Source organism: Canis lupus, chromosome 9 (assembly GCF_011100685.1).
Source record: "Canis lupus familiaris isolate Mischka breed German Shepherd chromosome 9, alternate assembly UU_Cfam_GSD_1.0, whole genome shotgun sequence".
Classification (NCBI taxonomy): domain Eukaryota; kingdom Metazoa; phylum Chordata; class Mammalia; order Carnivora; family Canidae; genus Canis; species Canis lupus.
This window is the reverse complement of record NC_049230.1, coordinates 46,668,418-46,681,466: the sequence shown is the minus strand read 5'-3', so window position 1 is coordinate 46,681,466 and position 13,049 is coordinate 46,668,418. Positions and strand designations below refer to the sequence as shown.

At 37.9% G+C, this 13,049-nt stretch overlaps 1 protein-coding gene across 2 annotated transcripts in view; it reads right to left on the bottom strand.

Moving 5' to 3' along the window:
- Nucleotides 1–1,164: 1,164 nt before the first annotated feature.
- PAFAH1B1 (platelet activating factor acetylhydrolase 1b regulatory subunit 1) overlaps nucleotides 1,165–13,049 on the bottom strand; it is an 80,937-nt gene continuing 69,052 nt past the window's right edge. For both annotated transcript variants that reach the window (XM_038548533.1, XM_038548534.1), the window contains exons 9-11: nucleotides 9,852–9,953; nucleotides 5,969–6,125; nucleotides 1,165–5,072 (exon numbers count right to left, since the gene is read on the bottom strand). In XM_038548533.1, the coding sequence (XP_038404461.1) occupies nucleotides 4,999–5,072; nucleotides 5,969–6,125; nucleotides 9,852–9,953 (333 nt within the window). In that variant the 3' untranslated portion in view covers nucleotides 1,165–4,998. The remainder of the gene's footprint in view (nucleotides 5,073–5,968; nucleotides 6,126–9,851; nucleotides 9,954–13,049) is intronic.

Here is a 13,049-nt window from a genome sequence, read left to right as displayed (position 1 = left end):
TCTGCATGCATGTCGTTTCACCAAAGCCTGAACAGGGAGAGCTGCCACATTTAGAATGCAGTACCATTTCCCAAGTCTTCCATCTTCCTAGCCCTCATCCTGTCACAGACACATCCAATGAACCAAAGAAGCTTCAAAGTGATATACCAGTGAGTGAGTTTTGAATAGCTGACTGCATTTCGTGATCCTAATACTAAAGCTACAACTCTCTACCTCTAGGGAAAGTGGGTCAGGTTCATCATCTGCATCTCAAGCTAGGGGAAAAGTGCCCTGCAGGGATATGGAAAAGCTGCAACACTCAAGAAAACTGGAATTTCAAGCAAATTACTTTGGTGCTCTTGATCTCCATTTGGGGTGGGGCGTGGGGAAGAGGCTACCCCAATAGGAGGCAGGAAAACCACCAGGCTTTAAGTAAAGAGCCACCACATCATCAATCTTGTCCTTTATACATGAAAGGGTCTGGAGACTTCATGGGTGCCCTGGACACGAGTGCTAGCTGACCAGTAGCAGAGATGGAAAGGATGAAGGTAGGACATAGCCAGCATGTGTAAAGCAGAGGGAAAACCATGGGACTTCTGGGGCAAGAGTGAAGACAACTTTGGTACATTTCAAGCAAAATTTAAAACAGTATTAAGAATCTTCAAGAATCCAAGACCACTGGATAGAAAGAGGCTCATTCATTAATAGAACAAAAGGGGCATGATCCTTATCTGTGGACCCTGACCACCACAAAGGCGCCAAGTTTTTTTTGGTGTGTGTGTGTGTGTGTGTGTGTGTGTGTGTGTGGCGTAGGGGTTTACAATAGGTCATTCCTGGCATCAGCTCTCCAGGGCCTGAGCTCCTGGACTGAAGAGTCACTGTCGGGAAGGGCTGCAGGAGGGGAGGGCGGTGCCTTAGAGAAGTCGAGGCTCATTAAGCCCACCCACCATGGCAAGCGCCCCTGCAGCCCTGATTCCTAGCTCTTGACCTCCTAAATAAGGCGAAGGAAGCAGACAGCAAACACAGTACCAGCATCGCCCTCAAGAAAAGACTTCTATCAAAGCCCTGCTACCAACTTGCATCTCACTGTATGACTGGTGTTGAACATATTCCATCTCCAATTTGGACTCAATTATAAGGCTTTAAATCTCTGCACAAAGACACCAAAAAAAAAAAAATCACATCTAGTTTTATAGGCATTTAATAGTTTACCAATTGGTACAATAGGATTTTTTAATATGCAGAAAACATGAATAAATTTTGTTTTACACAGTCTGAGAGCAACAAATCTTACTGTAAAACACAAGAGCAATATTATATACATTCCTTTACTGATTTTTTAAAATTGTGTCAATATCTTCAGTTAACTCTTACAATCTGGGAACTGTTTTCTCCAATCACCACCACCTCTGCAACATTCATATGAAATCAATGCTTGCCTTCATGTCAGTGTCAGGATCAACTTCTAACCCGAAGATTTTGTGTTTGTTTCTATCATCTTCAGAGTGAGCTCTAGGGATGCCTGAAGGATAGGCAGGACAAGAAAGCAGCTACTTACATGATAGAGTGGAAAGATAAAAAGGCCAGTTCAGTCCAGTTGTGACTTGTAAATCCAGCTTGCCCTCCCCCCAACCTACTGGAAAAAAAAAAAAAAAACAAAACCCCAAACCTTTTTCACCGATTTTGTACATGTCGCTTCTCTACCAGGAGATTCTTCTTTGCATCATCTAGATTAATTAACACATTGGACTTATATACAGCTGGACAGAAAGAGTAACCATTTCAAGTGCCTTTTCCTTCAACAATTTTAACTTCAGTTGCTTAAGGATTATCAAGCCACCACTGTCAACAAAACAAAATATCCTTTAAATAGTTTTTCTTTAAATAATTTTAAAAGAAAACTATTTAATGAGTGATTTTAACTGGAAGTTCACACAGAAACAGAAAGAGGCAAACAGGAGAGCAGGGCACTGACAGTAAGGAGACTGGGCTTAGTGATCTAGAGCCGAAGCTTCCAAAGACTACAGCGAGCGCTCCACAGCCTGGACGACTTGCTAACACTAGTGATTTTAGAGCAGTGCTCTGGGCACACCATTGGTCACACCACACATAGACAAAACAGGACGGTCTTAGTCTCCTAAAGTGCAAGATGCCATGTCAAAAAAGCAACTATTCTCCAAGCAATGTCTAAACCACAGTCTCTGTGGCTTGCACTTTCAAGAGTGCAGCTAGGACTTCTTGGGCACATTATTTAGGGTGGCACTGGAATGTCTGTTTTCACACACACACAAAGTCAAATAATCATCTGAAGATGCAATTCTACCAGCTTTTTATTTCTTAATGGCCAATTTGAGAAAGTGACAAAGCAGCAGTGAACCTCTAAACCAATTCGTAACTTCCTCTACTTACAATCCAAACCAGTAACCTCATCATTGTACTTATCCCAGGCAAGGCACAGGGTTAGACAGCAGACAGAGAAAACGGAGGCAACAGGAAGAAAGGGCATCAACAGGGCAGTGTCAAACAACAGTGCAGGAAACCGCACACCTCTGACTCCAGATCGTGGATGGATCGCTCTCCCCCACCCCCCTTCATTATTCAAACAGGGCTCGTTACATTTGGATCCAGTTGAGGACCATCCCTGAGATTCAGTGTTTGCTGCTTCTTAAATGGAGGCTGTCTGGTAGCTCAACTAAGCAGCAGGCTGTGGCAATCTCCCAAGTAAGGATAACTTTGTTTACAGAGTAATATTGTTTCTCCTCCTTTGTCAACGAAAGTCACTGTATGCTGCAGGGGGGAAACCCAGCGGACAGCAGCTTTGTTTCCTCCTAAATCGGTACCATTTTTTTTCCTTTATTGTTCGTAGCTATGAGTGATTTCTAGATGTTGTGGCTTACCCTTAAACAATTCGTGTTGCTACATGCTAAAAATGAATTAAAATACAAGACATTTATACATGTACAAACAAATGTTAAGATGCACCATTTCTATGTATTTATATTTCTTAAAATAGGACAGGAAGTAGCAGCAAACGAGAACAAAGATATCTTCCATAGCTTTTGTAGAAAAATCCAGTCAGAACAGCTAAAGGGAAACAAAAAAAAGAGACTTCTCAATGTGAGCAGGGTTGTGAGGCAATATTGTCCCAAAAGTTATTCTACTGTATTTAGGGAATTAGCTTAAGTTGTAATTTTTGTCTTCAAAAATAGCCTTTAGTTCTCAAAACACTTTTCCTTCCAGAGACATCTCTCAGGAATTATTAAAAACAAAGCAAACGAACAAAAAGACACAAGTTAGACGTAAAGCTGCTTCTAGTAAACATAAGGCCTAGTCTCTGTGTATCTATAGGACACTAACTCTAACCCTTTGTCTTTTTCAGGAACCAAATTTCCATTAAATGCTAAAAGGGACATTAAAAAAAATCACATGTTACGCAAATGAATACAATGCAATTCAGAGAGTACATTTCTTTTGTTAAACTTTGTTATTTCTTTGTTCTGTTAACTTTTCAAATGACCTCAAAAAAAAGCTGTTGGTTAGCTAAGCAATGAAATTATGTATTTAATGATCTGCAATGAATTATTGTTTCCAAAGTCATAGATAAAAACTCTCTGAAACCTATTTGTAGTAACTTTGGATCACAATATACAATATATCAGGATGTGTAAAATGCTGAACATACGAACTGTGGAGGGGGAAGTGATCTTCCTTTTAGCTGGGAAAAATTCCCACAGAGTCAGACCTAGTTTTCAGAAGCATGAGGATCAAAATGGGCTTGTTCTAAAGTATGGTATTCCACAGCAAAATTTATTCTACTTGTATGTTTTAGCACTTCTGCAAAAACCCAGGACCCAAAGACATGGAGGTTGTATGTGTGTGATATACATATACAGACTTATCCACTTATAGATAGGCCCATATAAACATTTATATATAAACAAAAGGTGAAAACACAGTACATTTTTATGCATGCTCCATTAAACCCTGTCTTTTTTTTTAACGTGTAAGTTAAATACAGTTCAAATCAATATCAGATTCATGTTGAAAAGCAAACTGTTGTTATTTCTCCCACTTCTTTAAAATGGGCAAACATAACCTTTTCAGTATTTGTCATTATGTAATGCACATTGCACATCCCTAAAAAACATCAAAACAAATAGTGATTTGTACCATGACACACTCAATGGGAAGATTAAATTCTACTTGGAAATCACATCACTATACAGTCTAATAGTATGGAGAATACAACTAGAAGTGTGTCTAGTGTGAAAAATAGAAGCTTAGAGTATTACAGTGTTTTGTTAACCTGTTTACAAAGCATTAAGACCCAAATGAAATAAATGATTTGCTATTAGCTGCTGAGATTTTTCTTATTTGAGATTTAGTCATTTTCTTACATAAATATACCACTAGCCTCTGCATGAAAGGCTGCCAAAACAAATGTATCCTATTGATTTGGCAAATGTGTCATGACAAAAATTCCAATGTGTAATTCCCATTAATTATATAGATGGTTCAGAAGATTTTGAATTGTAGCCTTATCATCTAACATCCTTAAAGATTTATTAAGCACACTTAAGTGATGTTACATAGATACACATTTCAGAAAAAGCCCTAATAATCACCACTTTTCCCCAAATGAGGCCATCAAGTCAGGCACCAACAGCAGAAAGAAAAACAGGAATTAATAATCCAACATAAAATGACACTGTCAACTATTCAGTTTAGTGCCCTAGTTCAATTTATTCAACTTCTGCCTTCTTAGGCCTGGTGTGACCAATGCCAGCCCAGGTTTTTAAACCCTATGGTACTTCTAGACAACGTATGTAAATTTACAGTATACAATTTGGATTCACCATGCATGAATACTTTGTGTGTAACATTTAATAAGCTCAATCTACATCCAGAATAATTTACATGAAAGGACAATATTTATTTAAACAGAGCTCAATGGGGTAACCATGGTATCATCAGAGTGCATCCAGAGGAAAATGGGAGGAGGGGCCAAATGAGACTCAATCAACGGCACTCCCACACCTTTACTGTTTGATCTACACTGCCAGTAACCACATATGGTGCCGTCTTATGGAAATCTGAAAGAAAAAGAAAAGGCTTATTTTAAATTCATATAAAATTTTTAATAAGCCACAAAATAAGCAAGTCCAGGTATCAGGAATACTCATTTTTTTTCTGTACACACCCACCCCTAGGTTAGGGAAGCTGACATGTAATGATTAAATCCTGTATTAACACTTCAATAAAAATACCTACCCCTATTAACCCCCATCCCAACTAAAGCTGAATAAACACATCTAACAACAACAACAACAACAACAAAGGTAGCCTCAGCCTCAATGTATCTACTTACTTAACTTACTATGTTCCAGGCTTAGTACTAAAGCTTTAATAATCATGTTTAATTCTTGTAACAAATCCTACGAGGTAGGCATTAGCCCTATTCTACCCAGGCTTTACTTTTATCATTAGATCCATCATACTCTAGGTGTGTTATATTTTACTGTATTCAGTATCTTAAATTCTAGATTCAGGTCCAGATAATACGGAGGATATTTATTAAACATAACTACAATTCTGTGAGTTCTCAGTACATAATAGTATATACCTGCCACAGGAAAAAAGTCTGAGTAAGATTTAGTTTGAGAAACTTACAAACTAGTAGGGGAGGAAAATCACCCATCACAGTGGTTAGTAAGCATCCTCTTCACAATCCTAGTTTCCAAAACCAATGTTGTGCAATGGAGAAAGTAAATTTTTTATTATAAGGCTGATGATGGAGAGATATAGTTAAGGAAAGGAGAATTTAAAACAAAAGATAGGAATCCACAAAGTTTTAAAACTATCTTCTCTAGTCTGTCCTGAAAGCAAACAGTCATTTCTTACCTGGAAAATTCCACACAATTACATAAAACTGTTTATGCCTGGCACTTCCAAAATCTAATTGCTTAGAAACCTCATTACTCATACATACCCAAGGAGGTAACAAAGTGTTCATGCGCATTGAGGGTCTTCATGCATCGCTTGTTCTTGTAATCCCACACACGTAGGGTCTTGTCATCAGCACAACTCAAAATAAACTTCCCCCCAGAATGGAACAGAACTCCACGTACCCAGTTATCATGACCCACCTTAAAAACAGAAAGGCATTTGACTTAAAAAGGAATAAAGTGTTTAAACAGCATCTAGGTAAATAGTCTTTACTCAAAGCTCTCTAAAAAAAAGGTCAATGCCAAAAATTAACCCCACACTCCAAAAGAAGTATAAGCAATTTTTCTAGATGAAAGGAAACTGGAAACTACTAAGACATGACCAGTAAATATCATGAGTGATGCTTGACTGCCTCCTGAGGAGTGGATAAAATAAAGTTATAAAAGACACTATTGGGATAATTGGAGAAACTGTGAATATGTAATATTAATGTCAAATTTCTTTTTTTAAAATCAACTTTTTAAAGTAATCTCTATGCCCAAAGTGGAGCTTGAACTTGTGGTCCTGAGATCAAGAGTCATAGGCTCTACTGAGTCAGCCAGGCACTCCAATGTTAAGTTTCTTGACATGAAACTTATAATCATTTTATTGTGGTTATACAGAATACCTTTATTCTTAGGAGACACGTGATAAAATTATTTTAGGCCAATTGTCATGGTATCTACAAGCAATGGTCAAACTGTTCAGCAAAATGTACACACATACACAGAAAGGAAAGTGTTAGCAACTGGTGACTCTAGGTATTTACTGAATATCCATCCATCCAATTTATCTATTTATATCCCCTGTCCCAGCAGTTCCAGTTCTTGCTATTTACCCTAAGAAATAATGAAGAATGGCTCAGAGAATTAACAAAGATGCTCATCAAAGCACTGTATGTAATCAGTATAAAAGATCTAACACCACGAGCAAGTGTCATATATCTCCTAAATTAAAGGTTTGCTACAAAGCAGTATGTACAATATTATGGTTCTCATCATTTACATATATAAAAATCCCCCACCATATTCATATCACATAGAAATTAAAGAAAATAGCTTAGAATTGCACAGTCTACCTGGGTAGCCATTTAGTCACAAGTTGCTTTTTAAATATAAACCAATATTAATACTATCAGCAAATCAGTCATTCAGTGTCATTAGCCACGTTTCAGGAGCTTAATAGCTGCATGTGGCGAGTAGCCACAACTCTGGATAATATATATAGAACATCATCATGGGAAGTTCTACTAGACAGCCCTAGACTAGAAAAATATACTTGGTAGGTATTATTAAGTATGAGAGAGTGATGTAAGGGTGATTTTTTTTCTTTTAGCTTTCCTGTATATTTCTAATTTTTCTACAGTGTACATAACCAAGAAAGGGGAGTTAATTTTAAAAAGTGGGGGTGGGGGACACGCCTGAGTGGCTCAGTCGGTTAAGTGCCTGCCTTCAGTTGAGGTCATGATCCCAGGGTCCTGGATCAGCCCCATGTCGGGCTCCCTACTCAGCACAGAGTCTGCTTCTCCCTCCTGCCCACCCACTGACTCGTGTGTGTGCTCTTTCTCAAATAAATAAAAAAATTTTTTTAAAAATCTTGTCCTCTTATATAGTGACTTATAAAAGTCACCAATCACTAGAGGTAGAAGCCTCAACAAAAGTTAAATCACATTTCCAAGGCTACACCAAAATAAAGCAGTAAAAAGTACTCTCTCTTTAGCTGGAAAAAATAGGCGCCAGAAATCTCCAGGGAAATTAAGATAACCTGTGTTATTACAGGAGAGAAGAGCACATGCTTTCTTGCTTTCTTCTTTTTAAAAAAGATTTTATTTTCAGGGCACTTGAGCAGCTCAGGTCATGATCCCAGGGTCCTGAGATCCAGCCCCACATCTGGCTCCCTGCTCAGGGGAGTAGTCTGCTTCTCCCTCTGACCCTCCCCGCCAACTGGTGCACACTCTCTCTCTGAAATAAGGAAGTAAAATCTTAAAAAAAAAAAAAGATTTTATTTTTAAGCAATTTCTATACCCAATGTGGGGCCCAAACTTTACAACCCCAAGATCAACAGCACCCATGCTCCACTGACTGAGCCAGCCAGGTACCCCATACATACTTTCTGATTTTAAATGTAGATCATCTTTTTAAATAGGGATATAGTATATCTGAAGTCAGCTCAGAATACTCCTAGAGAAGAGTTTAATTTTCTAATCAGTTTTTTTTTTTTCTAAGTAGGCTCCATGCCCCGTATGGAGCCCAACGCAGATCCTAAACTCACAACCCTGAAATCAAGATGTCACAAGCTTAACTGAATCAGCTACTCAAGCACCCCTCTAATCAATTCTTTTTTTTTTTTTTTAAAGATTTATTTATTTATTTATTCAGAGAGAGCGAAAGAGAGGCAGAGACACAGGCAGAGAGAGAAGCAGGCTCCATGCAGGGAGCCCGACGTGGGACTCAATCCCGGGTCTCCAGGATCACACCCCGGGCCGCAGGCGGCGCTAAACCGCTGCGCCACCAGGGCTGCCCTCAATTCTTGATGATACTTCCTAAGTGCCTACTATATCCTACAGAGAGACAATCACTTCAAGGTATGGTTAGCACCTAAAGAATCTCTAAAACAAACATAGATGCCAAATTACAAAAACGGCTACTGAATTAATGCCCACAGATTCTCCTCGAACTTCCTTAGGCAAACAAGAATGTCCACAATGCTGTTGTATCATTTATATATCTTAATACCAAATTCTAGATGTTCCTAAAATGAAATACGCATTTCCAAGTCACAAAGCTAGGTAGGTAACAACATGAACATTAGAATGGTAAAATAAACCAAATAAATTGGACCATGTGAACAACAGATAATAGTTAAAAGGATTCATATTAAAATTAAATACAGTAAAATACAAAAACAGTTTAAAAAATGAATGAGTCTAGGGGTGTCTGGTGGCTCAGTTGGTTAAGTGACTGCTTTTGGCTCAGGTCATGATCTTGGGCTCCTGGGATGGAGCCCCATGTCAGGCTCTCTGATCAGTGGGGAGTTTGCTTCTCCTTCTCATCCTGTCCCTCCCTCCACCAAGGCTCTTTCTCTCTTTTAAAAAAAATCTTAGAAAAAAAAAAAAAAAAGGAGTCTATAATAACACTGCTTCTCTCCCACAGGAGTAATTTAAGTTTTAAAGATATAGTGAGCGAAGATCTCCCTCCTAGAATTAACTGGCTTTGTAGATCCTTTATATAAACATGACACTCTACAGAAATAATTTTCCTATCACTTTAATAATGGAATTACAAAATTTTAAGAAAAAATGTCTTTAGGGATCCCTGGGTGGCACAGCGGTTTGGTGCCTGCCTTTGGCCCAGGGCGCGATCCTGGAGACCTGGGATCGAATCCCACATCAGGCTCCCGGTGCATGGAGCCTGCTTCTCCCTCTGCCTATGTCTCTGCCTCTCTCTCTCTCTCTCTCTCTCTCTGTGACTATCATAAATAAATAAAAATTAAAAAAAAATGTCTTTATAAAGAAGTTCTTTTAAAGCCTACAAATAGGGTACACCTGGGTGGCTCAGTTGGTTAAGCATCCGCCTTTTTTTTTTTTTTTTTTTTTTTTTTTTTTTAAGCATCCGCCTTTGACTCAGGTCATGATCTCAGGGTTCTGGGATCAAATCCCAAGTCAGGCTCCCTGCTTAGTGGAGAGTCAGCTTCTCTCTCTCCCTCTATCCCTACTCATGTCTAGTGCACTCTCTCTCTCTCTCAAATACATAAATAAAAATCTTAAAAAGTAAAAAATAAAAAATAAAGCCTGCAATGATTCAGCTTATTTAGTAAGATATCATAAGGCATCTAACCCAACAAGTCATAAACATAGTTAAGATACAAAAGAGATTACGCAAACTTACGAGGGTCATAAGGCACATGCCAGTACTGACGTCCCACATCTTAATAGTCTTGTCTCTGGATCCAGACAGTAAGAATGGCCCAGGCTTGCCACTTTTTTTAGTCTACAGAAAACATACAAAAATTAAGTTTCCCATGTAAGAAGTTAAGTGAAGACTTTAAAGGACTTCTACCGATGATCTATATTCCCAATTTTTATAAAAATACAACTTTGGGAGACAAATAATATATATATTTACTACACACAACCTGATATTCTGAAATATATATATATATTGTAAAATGACCATCAAAATCAGGTTAATTAATATACCCATCACCTCATATAAATATTCCCACCCCCCTTTTAGGTGGTGAAAATACGGTTTTTTTTTTTTTTTTTTCTTAAGCTGGTGAGAATACTTAAGATCTACACTCTTAGAAAAATTTAAGTATATGACACAGTATTTTTAACTACAGTCACCATGCTGTACAATTAGATCTCTTGAACTTATTCTTTGTATTTTTCTCTATCAAAATATATAGATCTTTTGACATATGTAAGCTGTTACACAGGAAGGTCCCAGATAATATAAAAATAGAACAGCTCCAGTAAGATTAGGATTCAGTTTCTGTAATACTAATGGCTGACAAGTTTGATGTTCAAGGCTTCTGTAATCAAGAAAAAAGTTTACAACTATTTATTTCCATCTATATAAAATCCACACAGAATCAAATTTATGACATGGCAAGTAACCACCACTAGAGGGCAGTACACAGAATTTGAAAATGCAACCAGCCAGCCAAAATATAGTTATTACGGAAGCCTCATTTTAGAAAAATAATTTTTGAGGGTGAGAAGGACAGAGACGGGGGGGGGGGGCACGTGGATTTTCCTCCTTCATTTATTAAAATTTTAAAATATCTACTACAATAGAGGGAGGGAAACAAGCCATAAGTGACTCTTAATGTTAGAGAACAAACAGGGTTGAAGGAGGGAGGTGGGTGGGGGGTGGGCTACATGGGTTATGGGTATTAAGGAGGGCACTTGTGAGCACTAGGTATTGTACATAAGTAATGAATTGTTGAATTCTACTCTAGAAACCAATATTGCACTGTATCTTAACCAAAACCAGAAAAAACAAAATCACCGTTAGGACTGTCTCTATAAAGAAAAAATGTGGTCAATTTTGGCTCATACAATTTATTCAAAGAAGTAATATTCTGTAATTTATTTTTAAGTTACTAACCATAAAGACTGAAATCATGAAAAGTACAAACTAAGGACCGTGAAGAAATAAAAAAAGAAAAACCTCCAGACTAGAAAACCCAAAAAAAGACTCCACCAAAAAGTTGCTAGAACTGATAAGCAAATCAAGTCAAGTCAGAGGATACAAAATCAATTTACAGAAATCCACTGCATTCAATAATGAAGCAACAGAAAGAGAAATTAAGAAAAACAATTCCCTTTATAAAGGGACCAAAAATAGTAAGGAATAAATCTAAAATCTAACCAAAGAGGTGAAAGACCTGTACTCTGAAAACTATAAAACACTGATGGAAAAAACTGAAGACAACACAAAGAAATGGAAAGGCATTCCATGTTTATAGACTGGAAGAACAAATATTGGTAAAATGTCTATACTACCCAAAGCAATCTACACATTTAATGCAATCTCTATCAAAATACCAACAGCATTTTTCACAGAACTAGAAAAAACAATCCTAAAATGTGTATGGAACCACAGAAGACTCCAAATAACCAAAGGAATCTTGAAAAACACAAGCAAAGATGGAAGCATCCCAATTCCAGACTTCAAGTTATATTACAAAGCTGTAGTAATCAAAACAGTATGGTACTAGCACAAAATAGACATAAAGATCGATGGAACTGAATGGAAAATCTAGAAATAAACACAATTATATGGTCAATGAATCTTTGACAAAGCAGGAAAAAATATCCAACGGGCAAGAGTCTCTTCCACAAATAGTATTAGGAAAACTGGACAGAAATGTGAAAGAATGAAACTGGACCACTTTCTTACACCATACACAAAAATGAATTCAAAATGGATTAAAGACCTAAGTGTGAGACCTGAAACCATAAAAGTCATAGAAGAGAGAATTGGCAGTAGTTTCTCTGTCATTGGCTATATTAGCTTTCTTCTACATTGGTCCTCTGAGGCAAGGAAAACAAAAGCAAAAATAAACCACTGAGACTACATCAAAGTAAAAAGCTCCTGCATAGCAAAGGAAACAATCAATGAAACGAAAAAGGCAGCCTACTGAACTTAATGGGAGAAAGTATTTGCAAATGACATATCTGATAAAGAGTTAGTATCCAAAATCTATAAAGAACTTATACAGGGCAGCCCCGGGGAGCTCAGTGGTTTAGCGCCACCTTCAGCCCAGGGCCTGATCCTGGAGACCTGAGACAGAGTCCCACGTTGGGCTCCCTGCATGGAACCTGCTTCTCTCTCTCTCTCTCTCTCTCTCTCTCTCTCTCTCTCCCCCCCGTCTCTCATTAGTAAATAAATAAAATCCTTAAAAAAAAATATATATATATATATATAAAAAAAAGGGCAGAAGACATGAACAGACAACTATCCAAAGAAGACATCAGATGGCCAACAGACACATGAAAAGATCCTCAACATCACTCATCATCAGGAAAATACAAATCAAAACTACAATGTGATACCACTTCACACCTGACAGAATGGCTAAAATCAGTAACAAGAAACAGGTGTTGGGGGAATCCCTGGGTGGCGCAGTGGTTTGGCGCCTGCCTTTGGCCCAGGGCGCGATCCTAGAGACCCGGGATCGAATCCCATGTTGGGCTCCCAGTGCATGGAGCCTCCTCCCTCTGCCTGTGTCTCTGCCTCTCTCTCTCTCTCTGTGTGACTATCATAAATAAATAAAGAAAAAAAATATAAAAAAAAAAAAAGAAACAGGTGTTGGTGAGGATGTGGAGAAAGGGGTGGGTGAGAATGCAAACTAATGTAGCCATTGTGGAAAACAGTATGGTGGTTCCCCAGAAAGTTAAAAAAAGAACTACTCCATGATCCAGTAACTGGTCTACTGGGTATTTACCCAAAGAATTAAAAAAACAAAACAAAAACAAAAACAAAAACAAAAAAACCCACAAAAAATACCCACACTAATTCTAAGGGATACATGTACCCTTATTTATAGCTGCATTATTTACAAAAGCCAAGATA